This window comes from Equus caballus, chromosome 28 (assembly GCF_041296265.1).
Source record: "Equus caballus isolate H_3958 breed thoroughbred chromosome 28, TB-T2T, whole genome shotgun sequence".
NCBI classification, from domain to species: domain Eukaryota; kingdom Metazoa; phylum Chordata; class Mammalia; order Perissodactyla; family Equidae; genus Equus; species Equus caballus.
In genome coordinates this window covers 31,159,953-31,180,585 of record NC_091711.1, presented here as the reverse complement: position 1 = coordinate 31,180,585, position 20,633 = coordinate 31,159,953, and the positions used below count along the sequence as shown (strand labels likewise).

At 41.5% G+C, this 20,633-nt stretch overlaps 1 protein-coding gene across 2 annotated transcripts in view; it reads left to right on the top strand.

Moving 5' to 3' along the window:
- The window catches only part of GNPTAB (N-acetylglucosamine-1-phosphate transferase subunits alpha and beta), a 76,525-nt gene that overhangs the window by 7,676 nt on the left and 48,216 nt on the right, over positions 1 to 20,633 (top strand). For both annotated transcript variants that reach the window (XM_014736772.3, XM_070254341.1), the window contains exon 2: positions 17,969 to 18,054. In XM_014736772.3, coding sequence (XP_014592258.3) covers positions 17,969 to 18,054 — 86 coding nt within the window. The remainder of the gene's footprint in view (positions 1 to 17,968; positions 18,055 to 20,633) is intronic.

The window sequence follows — 20,633 nt, the reverse complement described above, 5'->3', positions numbered from 1 at the left end:
CAGTGAACAAAGCAGATGTGTTTCTCCAGAGGAGTTTGTATTCTGGTTGTACAGTCAGACATTAAATGCTACTTAATTACAATTGTGAGAAATGCTCCAAAGGAGAGGGTGTTGTGCAAGAGACGAGCAGTGTCTGGTCTTATCTGGTGGCTGGGGCAGGAGAGGCTTTCGAGGTGCAGTTTAGCTCAACTTTGAAGGGTCAGACTACTGAGGCAGAGGACAGAGGAGGGCAAGTCTACTCTAGGCGATTGGTTCTCAAGTGGGGGTGATTTTGTCCCCCAGAGGCATTTGGCAATGTCTGGAGACATTTTGGGTTGTCACATCTGGGGTTGGTGCTACTGGCATTTAGTGGCTAGAGGCCAGATATTCTGTTAAACATCCTACAATGCACGGGACAGCACCCCACAACAAAGATCCAGCCCAAAGTGTCAGTAGTGCTCAGGCCCTGGAAACAGTGTGAAAGTCTTGAAATTGGGGTACATTTGGGAAGGTGAAAAAAGGCTCATGTGGCTGAGGGGTGGAGAGCAAGAGAAAGTGCGGATCTAGGGGAGACTGGTGCCATTGGTGGTGCCCTGTTCCCAGCACGTGGTAGATTAGGTGTTTAGGCTTTAGGTCTTTGTCCTGAGAACAATGGGATACCACTCAAGGTTATGTACTGGCATCTCAGGGATAGAGGCCACAATGCTGCTGAACTTCCTACAATGCGCAGGACAGCCCCCGCAAAAAAGAGTTATCAGACCCTAAAGGTCAATAGTGCCAAAGTTGAGAAACCCTGAATTAGAGGGAGCAAGAATGGCTGTGGGGCAGTTAGTCAAGGGCCTTGGGCTAGGCTGGTGGAAGGGCACGTGAAGAGAAGTGGTCAGATCCGAGAGATTTAGGAGGCAAAATCATCTGTTCTTTATGTTCCATTATGTGCCAGACACTTCGCTGATATGTTGGGATACAAAGTGAGCAAGATAGACAAGTTCATTGGCTCTCCCAGGCCCTAACTGTAGGAGCTCAGTGAATATTTGTTGAGTGAATACTTATAAAAATTTATTTTTGCCCACTGCTTCTGATTGAGCCTGGTGAGGAAAGGTGGCTGAAGTGAGATGTCTGACGTATTTAAGGCACCTCGCATAGTGCCTGGTGCAAGGCGTTCCTTAATGCTAATTAACTGCGTCGTGTCCTGTCCCGGGACTGTTCTCCCCTTGGCCACGATGCTCATGAAGGCAGCAGAGGAGACCTCCTTTCTGGGCCGATGCCTGAGGTCACTGAAGAGTATGTTAATCTTTCCTTAGAGACAGAGCCGAAAAGTTCACAATGATTTCTCTACCTGAGTGTGCTCTATTATGGTTGGTATGAAAGCAGAGGGAGCAGTGCTTTATTGATTTAATACAGCCTGCACCTTTAAAGTATGCAGGCTTCCTTTCTAGTTCCCTCTAAAATGTAACAAGTGTAGCTTGTAATAGGTTATATATATTCACGCTGTATCTTTTTAAATTTCTGCTGTCCTTTAGAGTGATTGTTCCAGTCTCGTGATCCACATGCAGTCTGTTTAGCAGGTGATTAGTCAGCCTGTTTGTGATTCATACATGCACTAAATTAAGCAAGAAAAAGAAGTGATCTTTCAAAAATGTTACCAAGGCACACTCGTGCAGGGACAGCCAAATACGTTCTGTGATCAGACTAAAAACCGTATCGCCCACTTTAAAATTGCTTCCTAAAATTCTTTTTTCCTTTAGGTTCTAGTTTATCTTTCCGCTTGGTGTACCTTTTTCCCCCCCCTTCATTACCACATTTCATTAACTTCATTCCTCTCTCTGCTTGATTCCAAATTTTCAGAAGTTGTTTATTCGGCAGAGGTTTATGGAGGCATTTACTCTGGGCCAGGTACTCTGTTGCTTACTAGAGACACAAAGATGGTTCAGTTTCTTTCTGCTCTTGAGCAACTCACTCTCCAGACAGGGAGATGGACGAGCAAAGAGACAGTCTTAAATGCATCATGATAAATTAAGTCGAAGAGATAGGCATGGGTGTCAGGCAAAGTTTCTCAGCCAGGGTGACATCTGAGCTTGACCTTGAAGGAGATGGCTGACGGAAGAAAGGGGAGCCCCCCACCCCTTTGAAGTTCAGGATGCCATCCAGGTAGCGGTATGGAAAGGAGAGGCACTTCCCCCTTCTGGGAACAAAAGTAGTTCTGAAGGGCTGCTGCACACACCGATGCTTGGAGCTGGAGATGCGGACAGCGGCCACTTTAGGACTTGTCTGTTGAGTGATGCTAAGGAATTTGGATTCATCCTGAAGACAGTGGAGACCATTCAAATGATTGTAAGCAAGGGAGTGATGAGTTAGTCTGTGTGTGGAACAGTTGCTCTAGAGGTAAGTTGGAGGATGAATTGCAGGTGGAAGAGAACTGGTAGCAGGAGACTGTGGGGTGTGGTAGGAATCCAAGTGACAATACCACATGGAGGGCAATGCTTCAGTGTCGGCAGGCTCTGAATACTGATTTTCATAATTGTACAAAGGCCTGAAAGAAAGATGTGTTTGCTTTCGGAAACTGGCATTATCTATTGCTGACTCATTGCTTGACTTCGGGCAAGTCTCTTTAGTTTAAAATTATCCTTGCTGTATAGTATGTGAGGTAGAGTAACTTACATCAGAGTACTTTCAAAATCACTGAGGCTGTAGCATTTAAAAGTCAGCCGAAGGGGCCGGCCCCGTGGCTGAGTGGTTAAGTTCACGCTCTGCTTCGGTGGCCCAGGGTTTCGCTGGTTTGGATCCTAGGTGTGGACATGGCACTGCTCATCAGGCCATGCTGAGGCGGCGTCCCACATGCCACAACTAGAAGGACCCACAATAGTAATATACAACTATGTACTGAGGGGCTTTGGTGAGAAAAAGGAAAAATAAAATCTTTAAAAGTAAGCTGTTTCTCTAAGCCAGCAGTTTTCAAAGTGTGGCATGGGGACCCGTTCTAGCAATCCTCAAGGTCAAAAGTATTTTTGTAATCATACTAAGACATTATTTGCATGTTTACTTTCATTCTTGTATGAGAGTACAGCAGAGTTTTCAGAGGCCTACAGGACACGTGGCATTCTAACAGATTGAATGCAGAACAGACAGATACTCCAGATGTCCAGTTTAAGCCAGATAGTAAAGAAATTTGCAGAAGTTAAAAACAGTGTCACTCTTCTTGCTAAATTTTTTTTTGGTTGGGAAAATGTATTTTTTCCTTAAAATATTTATGTTAACATGTAGTGGGTTTATTTCTTCATAAATGAACAAATATTTAAAATTTTCCTGTTTTATTTATTTTTTTTCTTGAGGAAGATTAGTCTTGAGCTAACTACTGCCAATTCTCCTCTTTTTGCTGAGGAAGACTGGCCCTGAGCTAACATCCATGCCCATCTTCTTCTACTTTATACGTGGGATGCCTATCACAGCATGGCTTTTGGCAAGCAGTGCCATGTCCACACCCAGGATCTGAACCAGCGAACCCTGGGCCACTGAGAAGCAGACGTGCGAACTTAACTACTGCGCCACCAGGCCCGTCCCTCCTGTTTTAATTTTAATATGGTGAATATCAATAGGTATAACCCACATTTGAAAAAAAAGCTCCTTAGAATCTTAAATAATTTTTAAGAGTATAAAGGAGTCCTGAGACCAACAAGTTTGAGAGCCTCTGCTCCAAGCATTTAACAAGAAATATGTGGTACTTCTGTTATGCAAATACAAGTATAAGCTATCATGATCTCTCACCACTGTTGCTGCATTACAGTCTATTCTCCACATTGCAACCAGAGTGGGGTTATTTTTTTCCTTTTTGGTGAGGAAGAGTGGCCCTGAGCTAACATCTGTGCCAGTCTTCCTCTCTTTTGTACGTGGTATGCTGCCATAGCATGGCTTGATACATGGTGTGGGTCCACATCCAAGATCCGAACCTGTGAACCTGGGCCACCAAAGTGGAGTGCGCTAAACTTAACCACTGTGCCACCAGGCCAGCCCCCCAGAACATATTTTTAAAAATGTGAATCAGCTTACATCATACCCATTGTACATAGTAGAAAATCTAGACTCCTTCCAATGGTCTGTGTATAAGATCCTAAATGTGCCAGGCCTGCCCACTTCTTTGAGCAGGCTGTATCGTGTATCCACTGTATATCATGTAATTATTTCTACAAAAATATTCCGTAGCAAACTGCCCCCAAATTTGCTGGCTTGAAACAGGAGGAGCACATTACATCTGTTTTTCTACGGCACAGTCTAAGAATGGTTTCTAGATTTTTAAGTGGCTTTAAAAAATTAAAAAGAATAATATTTCATAACACATGAAAATTACATGAATTTTGAATAACAGTGTTCATAAATAAAGTTTTATTGGAACATAGCCGTGTTCATTCGTTTACTAGTGTCTATGGCTGCTTTCCCATTAGAACGACAGAACTGAGTAGTTGTACGAGAAACCGAGTGGCCTGCAGAGCCTAAGATGTTTACTGTTTGGCCCTTTACAGGAGACATTTGCCAAACCCTGGCTTAGAATGACCATTATTTATTCTCTGGGCTGTGCGGGCTGCTTGGGAGTTGGCTCATGTGGGTTGGACTTGGTTGGCTCTGCACCTCATGTGTCTTTCATCCTCCTGGAACCAGTGGGCCAGCCTGGACATGCTCTTCTCAAGCATTGGTAAAGGCTCAAAGAGTCAGGTGGATACTTGCACAACTTCCCAAGGTTTGGCTCTGAACTGGTGCATTCACCCTCTTTTGGGGTTCCTTGAACACGTCCAATTTGTTTCTGCCTTAGGACCTTTGCACTGCTGCCCCATCAGGCTGGAGAATGCTGTGTCCAGACCCTCCTGTGATGTGCCCCTTCTTGTCATATAGGTCTCAGCTCAGTAAAACCTTATCAGGTGGGCCTTCCCCACCACCCGCCCAAAGCAGCCTCTTTCACCAGGTCATTCCTTATTGTATTCCCCTTTTTCTTCTTTTTTTAATTAGTCTGAAAATGTGTATGTATGTATGGCCTTTTTTTTTTTTTTGCCTGAGGAGGATTCTCCCTGAGCTAACTTATGTGCCGATCTTCCTCTGTTTTGTATGTGGGTCACTGTCATAGCATGGCCGCTGAAAAGTGTAGTTCCACACCTGGGAATGAAATGCGGGCTGCTGAAGTGGAGTGCACCGAGCTTAACCACTAGGCCATGTGGCCAGCCCTCTCTATTTTCTTATTTAATGTCTTATCTGTTACCACTAAAATGTAAGCTCTGTGGGAACAGAGCTTCTGTCTATTCAGCCTAACTATCTTAGCCACCACCGTATTCTCGGCCCCTCGAATAGCGCCTGGCGCCCAGAAGTTGAGTGCAGAAATAATTTTTCCTCGTATCTAAATATAGAAAGTCACTTGCAGGGAGCAGTCTCTCAATTTGACCTTAATAGAAAGTGTGTAAGTTTAGTTGATATACATTATAATATATAATTATATTAGGGTTCTTCGGAGAAACAGAACTGATAGGATGTGTGTATGTGTATGTGTGAGTAAGGAAATAGATTTATTGTATGGAATTGGCTCACATGGTTATGGAGGCTGCTCACTTTCCAAGGTCTGCCTTCAGTAGGCAGGAGACCCCGGAGATCCAACGATGTAGTTCTAATTGGAGTCCAAAAGCCAGAGAACCAGGAAGGCTGATGGTGTCGTTCCAGTCTGAAAGTCAGCAGGCTCGAGACCCAGGAGGAGCTGATATTTCAGTTCGAGTCTGCAGGCAGGAAAAAAACAGATGCTCCAGCTCAAGGCAGTCAGGTCAGAGGAGGTTCTCTCTTACTCAGCCTTTTTGTTCTATTTAGTCCTTCAACTGATTGGACGAGGCCCATCCACACCAGGGAGGACAAGCTGCTTTACTCAGTATATTGATTCAAATGTTAATTTCATCTGGAAACACTCTCAATGGCACACCCAAAATAATGTTTGATCAAATATCTGGGCACCCTGAGTCCCAGTCAAGTTGAGACCTAAAATTAACCATTACAATAATTGTAATGGATTTTATTTTTTAGGGAAGTTTTAAGTTTACAGAAAAAATTGCGTGGAAAGTACAGGAAGTTCCTACATACCTCCCTCCCCCAGCATATTCCCCCTATTTTAACATTTTGTATCAGTGTGGTACATTTTTATGATTGGTGAGCCAATAGTGACACATTATTAACTAATGAACGTAGATAACACTGAGATTTGTTCTTTGTGTTGTACAGTTCTGTAGATTTTGACAAACACATAACGTCATGTGTGTTTGCCATTACAGTATCATACAGAATAGTTTCACCACCATAAAAACGCCTTTGCCCCATGTTCCACCTAGTCATCCCTCCTCCTGGCAAGCACCAATTTGTTTTGTTTTTGTTTTTGTTTTTTTTTTTTTCTGGTGAGGAAGATTGGCTGTGAGCTAACATCTGTGCCAATCTTCCTCTATTTTGTGTGTGGGATGCCAGCAAAGCATGGCTTGATGAGTAGTGTGTGGGTCTGCAACTGGGATCTGAACCTGTGAGGCCTGGACCGCTGAAGCAGAGTGTGTGAACTTAACCACTACACCACTGGGCTGGTCCCTGATTTTTTTTTTTTTTTTTGCTGTGTATATAGTTCTGCCTTTTCCAGAACATCATATAGTTCATTGCTGGTGTATAGGAAAGCAATTGACTTTTGTCTGTTAACTTTGTATCTGGCAACCTTGTATCCTGCAACTAATTGTTTATTAGTTTCAGGAGATTTCTTTTGGTCAATTCTTTGGGATTTTCTACAGAGACAATCATGTCATCTGTGAACAAAGACAGTTTTACTTCTTCCTTCCGAATCTATTTACCTTTTATTTCCTTTTCTTGTATTATTGCATTTGTTAGGACTTCCAATAGGATGTCAAAAAGCAGGAGTGAGAGGGCGTATCCTTGCCTTGTTTCTCATCTTAGTGGACAAACTTCAAGTTTCTCACCATTAAGTGTGTTAGCTGTAGGTTTTTCATAGATAGCAAGTTGAGGAAGTTTCCCTCTATACCTAGTTAGCTGAGAGGTTTTTTGTTTTTAAGGAAGATTAGCCCTGAGCTAACATCTGCTGCCAATCCTCCTCTTTTTCCTGAGAAAGACTGGCCCTGAGCTAACATCTGTGCCCATCTTCCTCTACTCTATATGTGGGACGCCTGCTACAGCATGGTTTGTCAAGCAATGTGTAGGTCTGCATCCAGGATCCGAACCGGCTAATCCTGGGCCGCCGAAGCAGAACATGCACACTTAACTGCTGCACCACCGGGCCAGCCTCTGAGAGGTTTTTTTAATAATCAAAAATAGGTGTTGGATTTTGTCAAGTGCTTTTTTCTACATCTATTGATAGAATCGTATGATTTTTCTTCTTTTGCCTGTTGATGTGATGGATTATGTTAATTGAGTTTGAATGTTGAACTAGCCTTTCATATCTGGAATAAATCCCACTTGATTGTAGTATGTAATTCTCTTTATACATTATTGGATTTGATTTGATAACATTTTACTGAGGATTTTCACATCTATGTTCATGAGAGATATTGGCGTGTAATTTTCCACATAGACTGAGTTAGGAAGTGTTCCCTCTGCTCCTGTTTTCTGGAATATTGTAGAGAATTGGTGTCATTTCTTCCCTAAACATGTGGTAGAATTCACCAGTGAACCCATCGGGGCCTGGTGCATTCTCTTTTAGAAGGTTGTTAATTATTGATTCAAGTTCTTTTATTGGTATAGGCCTATTCAAATCATCTGTTATCCTTGTTGGAGCTTTGGTAGATTGTGTCTTTCAAGGATTTGGTCCATTTCATCTCAGTTATCAAATCTGTGGTCATAGAGTTGTTTGTAATGGTCTTTTATTACTCTTTTGGGAGGAGTACTTTAGTGACTTACTTCTCTTTTAAATTATTGTGGCAAAACACATATAACATAAAATTGGCCATTTTAATGACTTTTAAGTGTACCACTTAGTGGCATTCATTGCATTTACATTGTTTTGCAACCCTTACCGCTATGTCCAAAATTTTTTTATCACCCCCAACAGAAACTGTAATCGTTAATCAGTAACTCTCCATTCTCTCCTTGGGCTCTGGTAACTTTTAATTACTTTTTGTCCTTATCGATTTGCCTATTCTGGACATTTCATATAGTGGGTGTTTCATACAATGTTTGTCTTCTCTTGTTCTGGTAGTTTCTGCTTGTTTTTTGATTTTGGGGGGATGAGGGATTGGAGTTGCCTACTCTGCCTTTTTGCTGACTTCATGCACCAGACTGATAGTTTAAAAAAACATTTTTTTTTTATAGATTTTATTTTTCCTTTTTCTCCCAAAGCCCCCCCGGTACATACTTGTATATTTTCAGTTGTGGGTCCTTCTAGTTGTGGCATGTGGGACACTGCCTCAGCATGGCTTGATGAGCGGTGCTATGTCCATGCCCAGGATCCGAACCGGTGAAACCCTGGGCCGTGGAAGCAGAGCATGTGAACTTAACCACTGAGCTGGCCCCAAGACTGATGGTTTTGATTGTTGCTTTTTTCACATAATAATATATCAAACACTTTATCTCTTGACTAGTTTGTGTTCTCTACAAAGGGAGAAAATTTGTTTTGGCCATTGCTGTGTCCTCAGAGTCTAGAATGATGTCACATGCTTTTGACTGACTAAATTAAGTTGCTAAGTTTTTAATAATTGTTTGAAAACGTTATTTTTAATAGCTTTGTGATATTTGTATGAATATCAAAATTTATTTACCCAAGTACCTATTGTTTAATTTTTAAACTATTTTCAGGTTTTATTTTTTAAAAGTAATAGCTGTCATCATATTTATACAGAAGTCTTTGGGTACATCTATGATGCTTTTCTTGGTGTGTATTTCTAGAAGTGGAATTAATCAGATCAAAAGACCAGAACATTTCTCTGGTCCTTTGATACGTATTGCTAATTTCCCCTCAGGAAAGGGGTGATTTTTTAAAAGAGTTGTGCAGCTATTTAAAAATATATAACATTATGTTCACCTAATTTGTGAGTTTTCTGCACTTCAAACTCATAAAAAGAGTCCTCTTCTTGGTGTATTTAAAACTGTTTTTATCTACGTAACAGTATGAGAGAAAATTCATTTGTTAATGGAGATAAGTACAGTGTCACAAGCAGATATTTTGTAAAATTTCATCTTATTTCACTAACTTTCTTTTTTTGCTGAGGAAGATTGGCCCTGAGCTAACATCTGTGGCCAATCTTCCTCTTTTTGCTTGAGGAAAATTCACTCTGAGCTAACAGCCGTGCTAATCTTCCTCTGTTTTGTAGGTGGGTCACCACCACAGCATGGCCACCAACAGTGGCGTAGGTGTGTGCCCAGGAATTGAACCTGGACCACTGAAGTGGAGCATGCTGAACTTAACCACTAGGCCATGCGGCAGCCCCACACTAACCTTTCTTATGGCAATTAAATGTTGCCAAAATAAAATTAAAAAGAAACCTTGGTTTGACTAGTTATGGTATCAGACCTCTTAATATCAAGTTCATGTGCCTGATGCACAGTAAACCAAATGCTGAGACCTCTAGGCTTGGAGATGGAGAAAGATTTATTTGCATTGGCCAGAACGAGTAGGTGGAGCCTGGGTTTGCTCAAATCCACCTCCTCAAGAACACACAACAGCAGGGTTTTATAGCGCTAAGGGGCTTGGCAGCAGCAGCTTCAGGGAGACAAAGGGGTCACTTCCTCTCTGGTAATCACTAATCTGTTCTATTTGTCCATGTGTTAGTTTATCTTCCACATATGAGTGAAATCACGAGGTGTTTGTCTTTCTCTGTCTGGCTTATTTCGCTTAACATAATACCCTCAAGGTCCATCCATGTTGGTAATGGGACAATTTTGTCTTTTTTTATGGCTGAGTAGTATTCCATTGTGTATACACACACTACGTCTTCTTTATCCAGTCCACAGTTGATGGGCTCTTGGGTTGCTTCCACATCTTAGCTATTCTGAATAATGCTGCAATAAACATAGGGGTGCATACATCTCTGAATTGTTGATTTCAAGTTCTTTGGGTAAGTACTCACTAGTTAAATAGCTGGATTGTATGATATTTCAATTTTTAAGTTTTTGAAAAATCTGCATACTGTTTTCCGTAGTGGCTGCACCAGTTTGCATTCCCACCAGCAGTGGATGAGGGTTCCCTTTTCTCTACAATCTGTCCAACATTTGTTGTTTTTTGTCTTGGTATGAATACTTTTTGAAAGTATCTTTGGTAGTTTTTTTTCCCCTTCTTCTTTTATCCAAGTGTGGTTGCAAGAAGTTCTCTTTTTTTCCTTGAGATGTAACTTTTTTACCATTTATAAAGTATACCATCAAAGGTTTAACATTCTTAATTCTGCCTTTTAATACACTTTCCTTCATTATTTTCTTAACCCCCCCACCCCCTAAAAGTGACAAACAGTCCTCTCTTTCTCTCCACAGCTTTATTTCCTTAAAAATCTCAGCTTTCTCTCCTAGGCAAAGGAGAGGGATTTTGTGAAGCTGTCAGGGTTAGCCCTATCCTTGATTATTCCTTTTCCCTGACAGTAATCTCTTTCAGTCTGTACTCATTTAAAGCTCATCAATAAGTACTCCGAAATCATTTCATGCAAGTAAATGATTAGTCCTTAATAGGGATGTCAGCTCCTCGAGGACAGGGCCTTTATTTCCATTTTGTGCTCCTTAAAATGTTCGACAAATATACGATGTGTTAATTCTGTGAAGTATTCAGGAAGGTAGAAATGATCTAGAAAAGTGTCTTGGGGTTTAGTTAATGTTTGAGTAAATAGTGGTCATACATCTTGGGTTTGGATCCTTTCCTTTATGTTAAAAAGAGGAAGTCACCTCAGTTTTAATAACCATTCAGTTCCTAATATGAAATGTGTTAATGTTTTATTTTAGCCCCTTTGCATTGGGAAATACTGGAGACTGAATGTTTATGTTCTTTCAAAATTCCTGTGTTGAAACCTTATCCCCAGTGTGATGGTATGAGGAGGTGGGACCGTTGGGAGGTGATTAGATCTTGAGGGTGAAGCCTTCATGAATGGGATTAGTGCCCTTATAAAAGGGACCCCAGCGAGCTCTCTCATCGCTTCCACCAAGTGGGACACAGTGAGAGGACTTCCTTCTCTTAACCAGAAAGTGGGCCCTCCCCAGACACGGCTAGTGATGAGCAGATTTGACTTCCTGATTGATATCGAAGGAGGAGGAGGGTAAGTAGAAAAGATAAAGTTTGGATTATCTTTAAGATATCTTGGTCTTTCTTGTAGTGCCTCTTAATGCAAAATAAATTTCGTTTTCAAAAACTTTGAAGAAGCTGTTGTAATTTAGGAATATTATAAACTTCCAATGTCTGAAAAGCTCTGTCAGTGTTACTTAGAGTGCTTACTGCTTGAGGTTGGAGAGCCTCGACGGTGTAAGTTTTGTAGGGTAGCTTGTCACACTTCTACGCCTGAAAAATTGAGAAAGCGACATGTTCTTTTACAGAGAGAGTTTTATATCCTTGTGCGCCTAGGCCTGCTAGTGTCTTTTTATGACTGTAGCCTTTAGCCTTTACTCTGACACTGGGAATGGCTCTGAAACCAGGAGGTTCTGGAGGAAAACCATGGAGCGTGAGCTGTTCCAAGATGTTCACCTTGTAAAATCAGTAGCCATATTCATTCATTCTAGAATGTTTATTAATCTTGTGCCAGGCACTATGCAAGGTTCTGAGAATAAAAATAAGAAGGAGATCAAGTTCTTGTCTTTGAGTTGCTCACAGAGGTGTAGACAGATATTTTAAAAGGTAAATTATATTGCAGCATTGTAAATGCTGTCTTTAAGAGACGTGTGAATGGTTTGCATGTAAGTATTGTGGTAGAGCCCTTTATGATTTGTACATCTCATTTACGCATCAAAACAATCTTATGAAATTGGTAGTACTAATATCCTCATTCTACAAAAGAAGAAATTGAGAAAAGAGAAGTACCCTAGATTTTATTATTGATAAGTGCCAGATTTAAACTCATGTCTTCTGATGGTGAATCTTATTATCTTTGCGCTATATGCCAGTTCTCTTCTTAGTAATTACCTTTTTCCTTTCCTTGGCTAGGGGATCCCTCTGATACAAAGGATTATAGGGCTGGTATCTCATTCACCAGTATTCCACCTCAGGCTTGCATTTGACCCTGTTCTGGAATCATAAAAATCTTCAACACAAGTGTATACTGGTTTTATAATTTTAAAAAGTTTATCATCTGAAGATTTTAGCATTTGTATGCACAAACCAGTTAAAGGAACACATTCTAAAATACTGAGGAGGGGGCCGGGCCGGTGGCGCAGCTGTTAAGTTCGCACATTCTGCTACTCGGCGGCCTGGGGTTCGCTGGTTCGGATCCTGGGTTCGGTCATGACACCACTTGGCACGCCATGCTGTGATACGTGTCCCACATATAAAGTAGAGGAAGATGTGCACGGATGTTAGCTCAGGGCCAGTCTTCCTCAGCAAAAAGAGGAGGATTGGCAGCAGATGTTAGCTCAGGGCTAATCTTCCTCAAAAAAAGAAAAGAAAGGAAAAAAAACCAAAGAAATAAAATACTGAGGAAAACCACAAATGTATTATGTGACGTGTGGTCGTTTATAAATATGCCAGGGTTTCTGGATCATTGAATTAAGGATGCTAGACATCCCCGTTTCAGAACTGGTTGAATGACTGCATTCATAAATGTGTGTTTGACAAAGTGAGCTCTGTGTGAATAAGCCCCAGAGGAGGCCGCCTAGAGAAGCTGGGAGAGCCTGGGCGAAGCTAAACAGGAACGTGGGCTCTGGAGTTGGATTGATTCAGATCTCGTCCCCATCACACACTGCTGTGTGGCCTGGAACTTCTCCCTGAAAATGAGCCATCGTAGTGCCTGCCTCACAGGTGCTACCTTGTTACAGGGATTCAATAGAGAGAGGTGTCTGGCATGGTGGTGCTTGGTGCATGTGTGGATGCGCCCCTTCTCCTCTGCGGTTGGCACATTAAGACTGACTTTGGCTGCCATTTTGTAAAAACTAGCCAACAATTGATCTTGAATACTTTGGATGCCGTGACTGTTAAAATGGAGTCTTTATTAAAAGTGATACACATTTTTAACTAGTAGAATAAACTACCTTTAGATGATTTTTACAATTCTTTTTAAATAATACATCATTTGTGTAGTATTTCAGAGCTCATGCAGTATTTTACTAGGTAAATAAATAAATAAATAAATTTTTAATAAAAATAAATTTTAGGGGGCTGGCCCCCTGGCCGAGTGGTTAAGTTTGTGCGCTCTGCTGCGACAACCCAGGATTTCGCCGGTTCAGATCCTGGGCGTGGACATGGCACCGCTCACAGGCCACGTTGAGGCAGCACCCCACATGCCACAACTGGAACGACCCACAACTAAAGTATACAACTACGTACTTGAGGGATTTGGAGAGAAAAAGCAGAAAAATAAATAAATAAATTTTAGTTCATTGTTTGTTAAGTTTTACCAACAAACTGCCCTTAGTGGCAGAGAAAGTAAGTACTCTGAGGAGAAGAATGTAGAGAGGAGGCGTATGTGGGGGAGGAATAGCTCAAAATGGCAAGTAGGAAATTTTTTGAAGGCCAGCATTGTATCTGTAAAAATCACTCAATTTTCCATTTTCTTCATAAAAAATTCGCATTCCTACCAATATAATGTCTTGCCATTATGAAAAGGACGGTTCAGGAAGATATGCCTTGCTTAGCCCTGACTTCTAGTATGCCCGGCACGCTCCTCAGACCCTTTATTCAGCCAGGTCATGTGAGAGTCACCGTCCTACCACAGCAACACTACAAACTGATGAGATCGATTTTGTACTTAGTTCATAGTCGAGGAAGTTGAGGCCTGAACATTTGTAACTTCCTCAAGGTCACACATCCTCTAAGTAGGAGAACTGGGAGCTTCTCCTTGGAGGTGTCGCAAATTCCCAAATCCAGGCTGTCTTATATCACTCCTGCTGGAACCAGGTAATATTTATTAAGAAGATGATGATGGTGAATAATGAATTGTGCAGGGTGTGAGTTGATGATAAATAGAATTGTAAATAGTTCTCTGCCGTCAAGCAGTTTATGACTTGATTGGTCTGACTAGACGCTAACTTGGGGGCAAAGGTAAATAACAGTAAAAAAGCTAAGGATGCAAGGCAAGAAATGTTACCAGGCAGCAGGTAATTGGTTTCCATGCAAGTGATAAAGATAAAAGTTACTCAGAGTTCTGAGAAGCAAGCAACGCAGATGGGGCTGAAGAATATGGGAGGGCTTGGTGGAGGAAAAGAAACCTGACTTTCCAGTAGTTAGTGTTTCTCGAACCTTTTCATCTCTAACCGTTTGCTTGTTTATTGCTAATAATGGCTGAAAACAAGATCTAATTGCAATTTTAAGTCTTTTTTGTCTTCTTTGTTGTTTGGAAGGTATTTATATTTTTATAGTTTACCCCAGAATAAATAATTTGATCATTGCCCATTCAAATTTCTACTCTCTTTCATTGTTGATAGTATTAGAAAATGATCTGAACTAACCCTTCAATAAATTTTGATTTGCAAGTCTCCTTTTTGATCCCTCATATAGCATATTATTCATTCACTTAAAAAAGAATTTGGCAAGATTTCTATAGTAGGGTCTAGTTGACAGTTGGGATTAAGCAGAAAAGGGAAATGGTTATGATGGAAGGGAATCAAATTTAAATGTTCATGGGGTTAGGACCAGGGACAGGAGACCCAGAGGAGGCTGAAGACAGAAAGAGATACGGTGTCCTGATGGACCAGATATGTGGGCACAGGGAGGAAACTGGGGCAGTCACACAGTGTCAGCCACGCAGCTCTGCCCTTCCTTCAGTCTTATACTTTCAGGACTGGAAGGGCTTTCAGAGATGATTTGCTCAGACCTGCTTCATTTTACAGATGAAGAAACAGCCCAAAGAGACTAAGTAATTTGTTCAAGGTTGAGTGGCAGAGCTGGGTAAAAACTCACGTTCCCTGAGTCATAACCCTGCATTCCTGCTGCCTCCCTGGAGATCTGAGTGTGCAGAACTCTGAACTGGTGGGAATCTTCTTAAATGTCTTAGACAAGGACCCTTTGCTGCTGCTGTTCTTTCCAATACACCAAAGTGGTTTGGAGATGGTGAGATTAATTTATCTGATGAAGGAAGGCACATTGTGTCAACATATACAGCATGTGAGCGGTTCTCAGCCATTTGTGAAATGTGCCCCCTCTGATGTTTTCCTTCCACCTCTGGGTATCCCTGCCAGCCAGGAACAGTCATATTGAGCTTTATTTTTTGTGGTTTGTTTTACAAAAATAATAGATACACTGGTTGTCCTTTTGCAAACTACACAGGGATGTTGATGGAGAATCACTTCTTGTTGAGCTCAATAAGTTGACACAAATCAACACTATTGTATTATTAAAAATAGATGCATATTCCATATTTTCAAAGTAGATGGCATTTTAAAGCTATGTGCCTGCCACTGGGTTTGGCGCTGTGTGTGATACTAAAGGTACAGTTCATTCCCCGTCCTCTTGGAATTTGCAGTTCAGTTGAAGGGGCCAGTTGTATGCACGTGCAAGCTCAAATGTACTGTGACTAAAACTGGACCTTTGAATCCCACAGCTCTCATCCCCACTACACCTGTTCCTCCTATGTCAGTAAATGGCCCCACTATCAGTCACTCATAGAAATACGGAAAACCTAGCAGTCGTCCTTGATTTTCTTCCCCTCCTTCACTCCCCCTTCCAGTCTGGAAGCAGTTCCCTCTAACATACCCCCTGTTCCCCAGCTGAACTGCCAGCAGACTCCTTGCTCATCCTTTAAGACAGCTAGCATTGCTTATTCAGGGAGGTCTTTTTGATGTCTTCCTAGAAAGAGTCAAATGCTCCTTCTTCAGTGCAATTATAGCTGGCAGTAAATTTCTCTGTGAAAAATAATTGGCTGTAGGGGCTGGCCCCGTGGCTGAGTGGCTAAGTTTGCGCACTCCACTGCAGGTGGCCCAGTGTTTCGTTGGTTCTTATCCTGGGCGTGGACATGGCACTGCTCATCAAACCACGCTGAGGAAGCATCCCACATGCCACAACTAGAAGGACCCACAACGAAGAATATACAACTATGTACCGGGGGGCTTTGGGGAGAAAAAGGAAAAAAATAAAATCTTTCCAAAAAAGAAAAAGTTGGCTGTAGTTCTTGAAGTCAGGGAACATAGCTTATTTTCTTTTGTGAACCTAGTACAAGGCACATCAGACCCTCAGTTTTTAAATCAATACCTTTTAAAATCAGTTGGCTTTTAAATTGGTACATTGAGTGGGAGAATTTTTAGTTGAATTTGTGGTGCTTATGAAGCTTCTAGTGAAGTGAGGTTGTCAAGGTAGTCAGAGGCCAGATCTTGGAAAGCCTAAATGCCACGAAAGGAAATGAGCAGTCGCAGCTGGGCACATAGGTCCACAAGGCCTTCCCTGTGGGCAGATGTTGTCATGTGACTGTGTTCTGGCCAGTAGAAACAGAGGTGGTAAGTGCAGCTTCCAAGAAGTCTCCTAAAGGCGGGACATGTCTTCCCTTTCTCTCCTTTCTGCTGGCAGGAAAGAAATCTCAATGACTGGGGCTCCCACAGCTCTCTGAATATAACAGGGCCACATTCTAGGGTTTGTGGAAGAGGAAGCTGAAAGAATCCTTGGCAGGAAGGAGGGCATTCCAGGAAGAGGAGTAGAATGAAAGGACACATTTAAAAGTCAGATAGAAGAGCATGGCCTGGCAAAGGAGGCTGAAAAGGAGTAACCAGAGTAATAGAAGGAAAACCAAGAAAGTGGTTCAATAAGGGGGAACTGAGCAATCACTACCAATTGAGTAAGAAGGAGATCAGAAAAGCGTCACTGGGTATGACAGCATGAAGGCCTTGGTAAGGTCACTGAAATGGTGAGGGCAGAAGTGATATTGGAGTGGGAGGTGACTCTCTAAAGATATTTGCCCTTGAAAGAGACAGAATTTGGAGTAGAGGAACTAGCTGGAGGGGGGAGGGGAGTGAAGGGAAGGTTTTCTTGAGATACTAGAATAAGTTTATATGCTGATGGGAATAATCGTATTGAGAGGAAAAGAGAAAGGAAGCAAGGCCTTGAGAAGATTAGTTGATGAGATCCAGAGAAAGTGGACAGAGATGGGATGTTTGCAAGGAGGAGGAACACTTCCTCCATGGTAAAGGGAGTGAAGAAGAAAATGGGCTGTCTATGTGGGTAGGTTTATAGATTTGGGATGCAGACACGAGAGAGCCCCTATCTAAAGCCTTTCATTTTCTCATGAAATATTTGTCAGTGTCATCAACTGAAACCTCGTAGGTAGTAAGGTCGTCATTCTCCATATCTTGTCAATCTCTTCTGTTTTGGCTTGTGTTCTTCTCTGTTGTGAGATGAGTGTTTCCCAAGTATTGGATGGATCATGTAGCTGCCCTAAAATCCTTCAGTGCCCCCCTTCCCATGGCATGCAAGACACATCACAGAGGGCCTAGCTTCTTTCCCACCCCCATTTCTCTCCAGTTACTACTTGCGCTCCAGCCAAAGCCAATTGCACAGTTGCCCACAAACAACTCGTCCTTGCTGCTTCTCAACCTTTGAACGTGTTCTTCTGGCACTGTCCCTTTCTCCCTACTTGGGGAACTCATTCTCCAAGACCCAATTCTCATATAGCATCCTTTTAAATCTCTTTCATTTCCCTCCTCCTTCCTCAGGCCAGGAACTATAGCTTGTATTTATATATGTATACAACTATCCTTATATTGTAGCTTATTCATCTGGATTGAGTACAGTGTCTGTAAGTGGCAAGCACTGAGTGAATGGATGAATTTTGATTGCTTTACCTGCTGCCTTAACAATTCTTAATGAAATTAAAATGACAGTTATATACTTTTAGTATTTAATACAAAGAAAACATTTTCTTTTTCTTTTTTGTTTTCCTAGGTGGTTCTGGAATGGAGCCGGGATCAATACCACGTTTTATTTGATTCCTACAGAGACAATATTGCTGGAAAGTCCTTTCAGAATCGGTGAGAAGAGATCAAATTTGGAGTAGCTTATTAGGACTTAACTGATGAGTCATGAACTCACCTATGCTTTAAATATCATGTTTGAAGGGCTCTTTCCAAGTTGTAGCTATGGTTTAACTTATTCAAGACTGCTCCCATCCGAAGGCACCTTGTAGTCCATCCTCATGTTTCATGGGTGAAAAATCTGATTCCCAAAGAGTAATCCTGCCTTGCAGTTTATTGAGTACTTTTAAGTTCCATGAGTGCATTTTACCCTTACCCCGGTTCTGTGAGGTAAAGATAATTCCATCCCCCTGTAGGATGAGGAAACTATGTGGCTACTCTGCAGCCAGTTCTGAGCCGTAGTCAGTATTCTTCTGTTGCCTTCACTGTTAGCCAGGGGTGTTCCTGTCGTAGCCACCAGGATTGGCCCCCCCCCAGCTGCCCCTCTGGTCACCACATCTTGCTGCCTTGCTGTGGGGAGACCACAGGTTGGGTCTTTTTCTCCTTAAGGCAAGCTTCTTGGGGCAGCCACTCCTGACTGCTGCCTTCAACCTTTCCTTTCCTTGGAGATTTTTTTTTCCTCTCACAAGACAGACCTCAGAGTGGAAGCAATCTTTTCCAACATCCTCCTTTCCTTCTTGCAGCTAAAATGAATCATAGAGGCTCTTTTCAGTTTTTGTCGATAAAACTATTACTTATATTGTTTCATATCCTAAAAGCAATATGTGTATGGTTGAAAACATTTCAGACAATACATAAAAATAAAAGTAAAGTGATCTCTGTTCCATTCTGAATTTCCCCTGACACGGAGGGACCACTGTTACTGAATTTTTGTTTTGGATTCTTCTGGTAATCATCATTCTGACTTTCAAAAAGAAACAAGAATTCTCTCCTTTTCGATTTATTCACTTTAGGCGGTTATCTGTTGACTCTTCTTTCCATTGTAATGGCACACAGCTGATCACTACAGGGCAAGGAGCTGGAGGTGACCAAAGCAGATGTGGGGGGGCTAACGAAGGTAGTTAACCTCACAAAAGTCCTTGGTCTAAATGTCCGAGGAGGCCATAAGCAGAAACCTCTCTCGATCCTGACTGTGCACTTTTTCCTGAGGATAGGTCCCACAAATCCTTCCCTTTACTCTCGCTGAACCGGAAAACCTCGTGGAACTACAAGCAATAATTGCTGTCAGTTGGCGTGCGTTGACAGTTGTCTGAGAAGCTCTGGGCTGCACCACTGATTCCTCTGGAGCCCTTGACCTGGACTTAGAGGCCCTTCCTTGTCCCTCCATTCGCTTGTCATGAGTGCTCATGTGGTTTCTATCAAATAAGTAGTTTTTAAAATAGCTATGTTAATTAGATCTATTCAGTGGAGAAGGGTTGTGGGATTCCTTGAATTGACCTAAAGATTTACCCTTTGCTTTGGTCCTTAAGGCACCCTACATATGAATGGCATCCCCGAATTTGCTCCTTCAAAGAAGATTAACTCTTTGAGCCTTACTCTTTTTTAGACACTGAGATATGACTATCTGCTGTAAAGAATTTTATAGTCTAATAGGGTAGGGAAACTCTAGATCTTTCTCTTAGGATCTCTTAAAACAGTAGTTTTCAAAGACCCTGGGGATCTGCAAAATTAAAACTATTTTTATCACAATACTAAGGTGTTATTTACCGTTTTTACTATGACATTTGCACTGATCGTGTAAAAGCAGTGGTGGGTAAAATTGCCACACCTTAGTGTGAATCATTGTATTCTTTCCTGCCACGTATTTGCAGGGAGAAGGAAAAAAAGTTAGTTTCACTTAAAAATGTTCATGATGAAGCAGTAAAAATTACTAAGTCAATTATATCTTGACCCTTTGAGTGCACATCTTTTTAATGTTCTGTGGATGAAATGGGAAGCACACATCAAGCACCTGGCTGCATGGGGATTGTGTTGAGGAAAAGTCCTTGTGTGGTTGTTTGAGTGGCAAACTGAACTAGTTCTTCTGTTTCATGGAACACCATTGTTAGAACTTGAAAGGACAGATGGCATATGATTACTCAGACTTGGTTATTTGGCAGGTATTTTCTTGACAATGAACAAAGAGATCTTGTCTCTTAAAGGAAGACAATTAATAGTATTTGTTGCCAATGATAACATTTGAGCTTGCAAGTGAAAATTAGAATTTTGGAAAACTTGTTTCCATTACTTTGAGCCTAAACAGGTTCACAATATTGTAAAGACTTCTCCAATTAGATTTGTGGCGTCATCTAAAAATCACATGGGTTAATATTATGTAAGAAAATTAAGGAAATGTGTCACCATTTGGCAGATCTGCATAACTCAGTAAGCTGTTATTTTCCAGATAACCAACACCTTGATGTCACAGAATCTTACATGGGTAAAAGAGCCATTCAAAGTGCAAGAAAGATGAATGGATTTTAATATAAAAGCACAAAAAGTTCAATAATGTGGTTTCAGATTCCACACTGCAACTAATTTTTAAGAAACTACTATTTATTTTGGTGTAGTATCATAGAAGAATATCCACTGTTATCTGAAAAGGCTGTTAAAAGGCTCCTCCCCTTTCCAGCTACATGTATGCGTGAGCCTGGTTT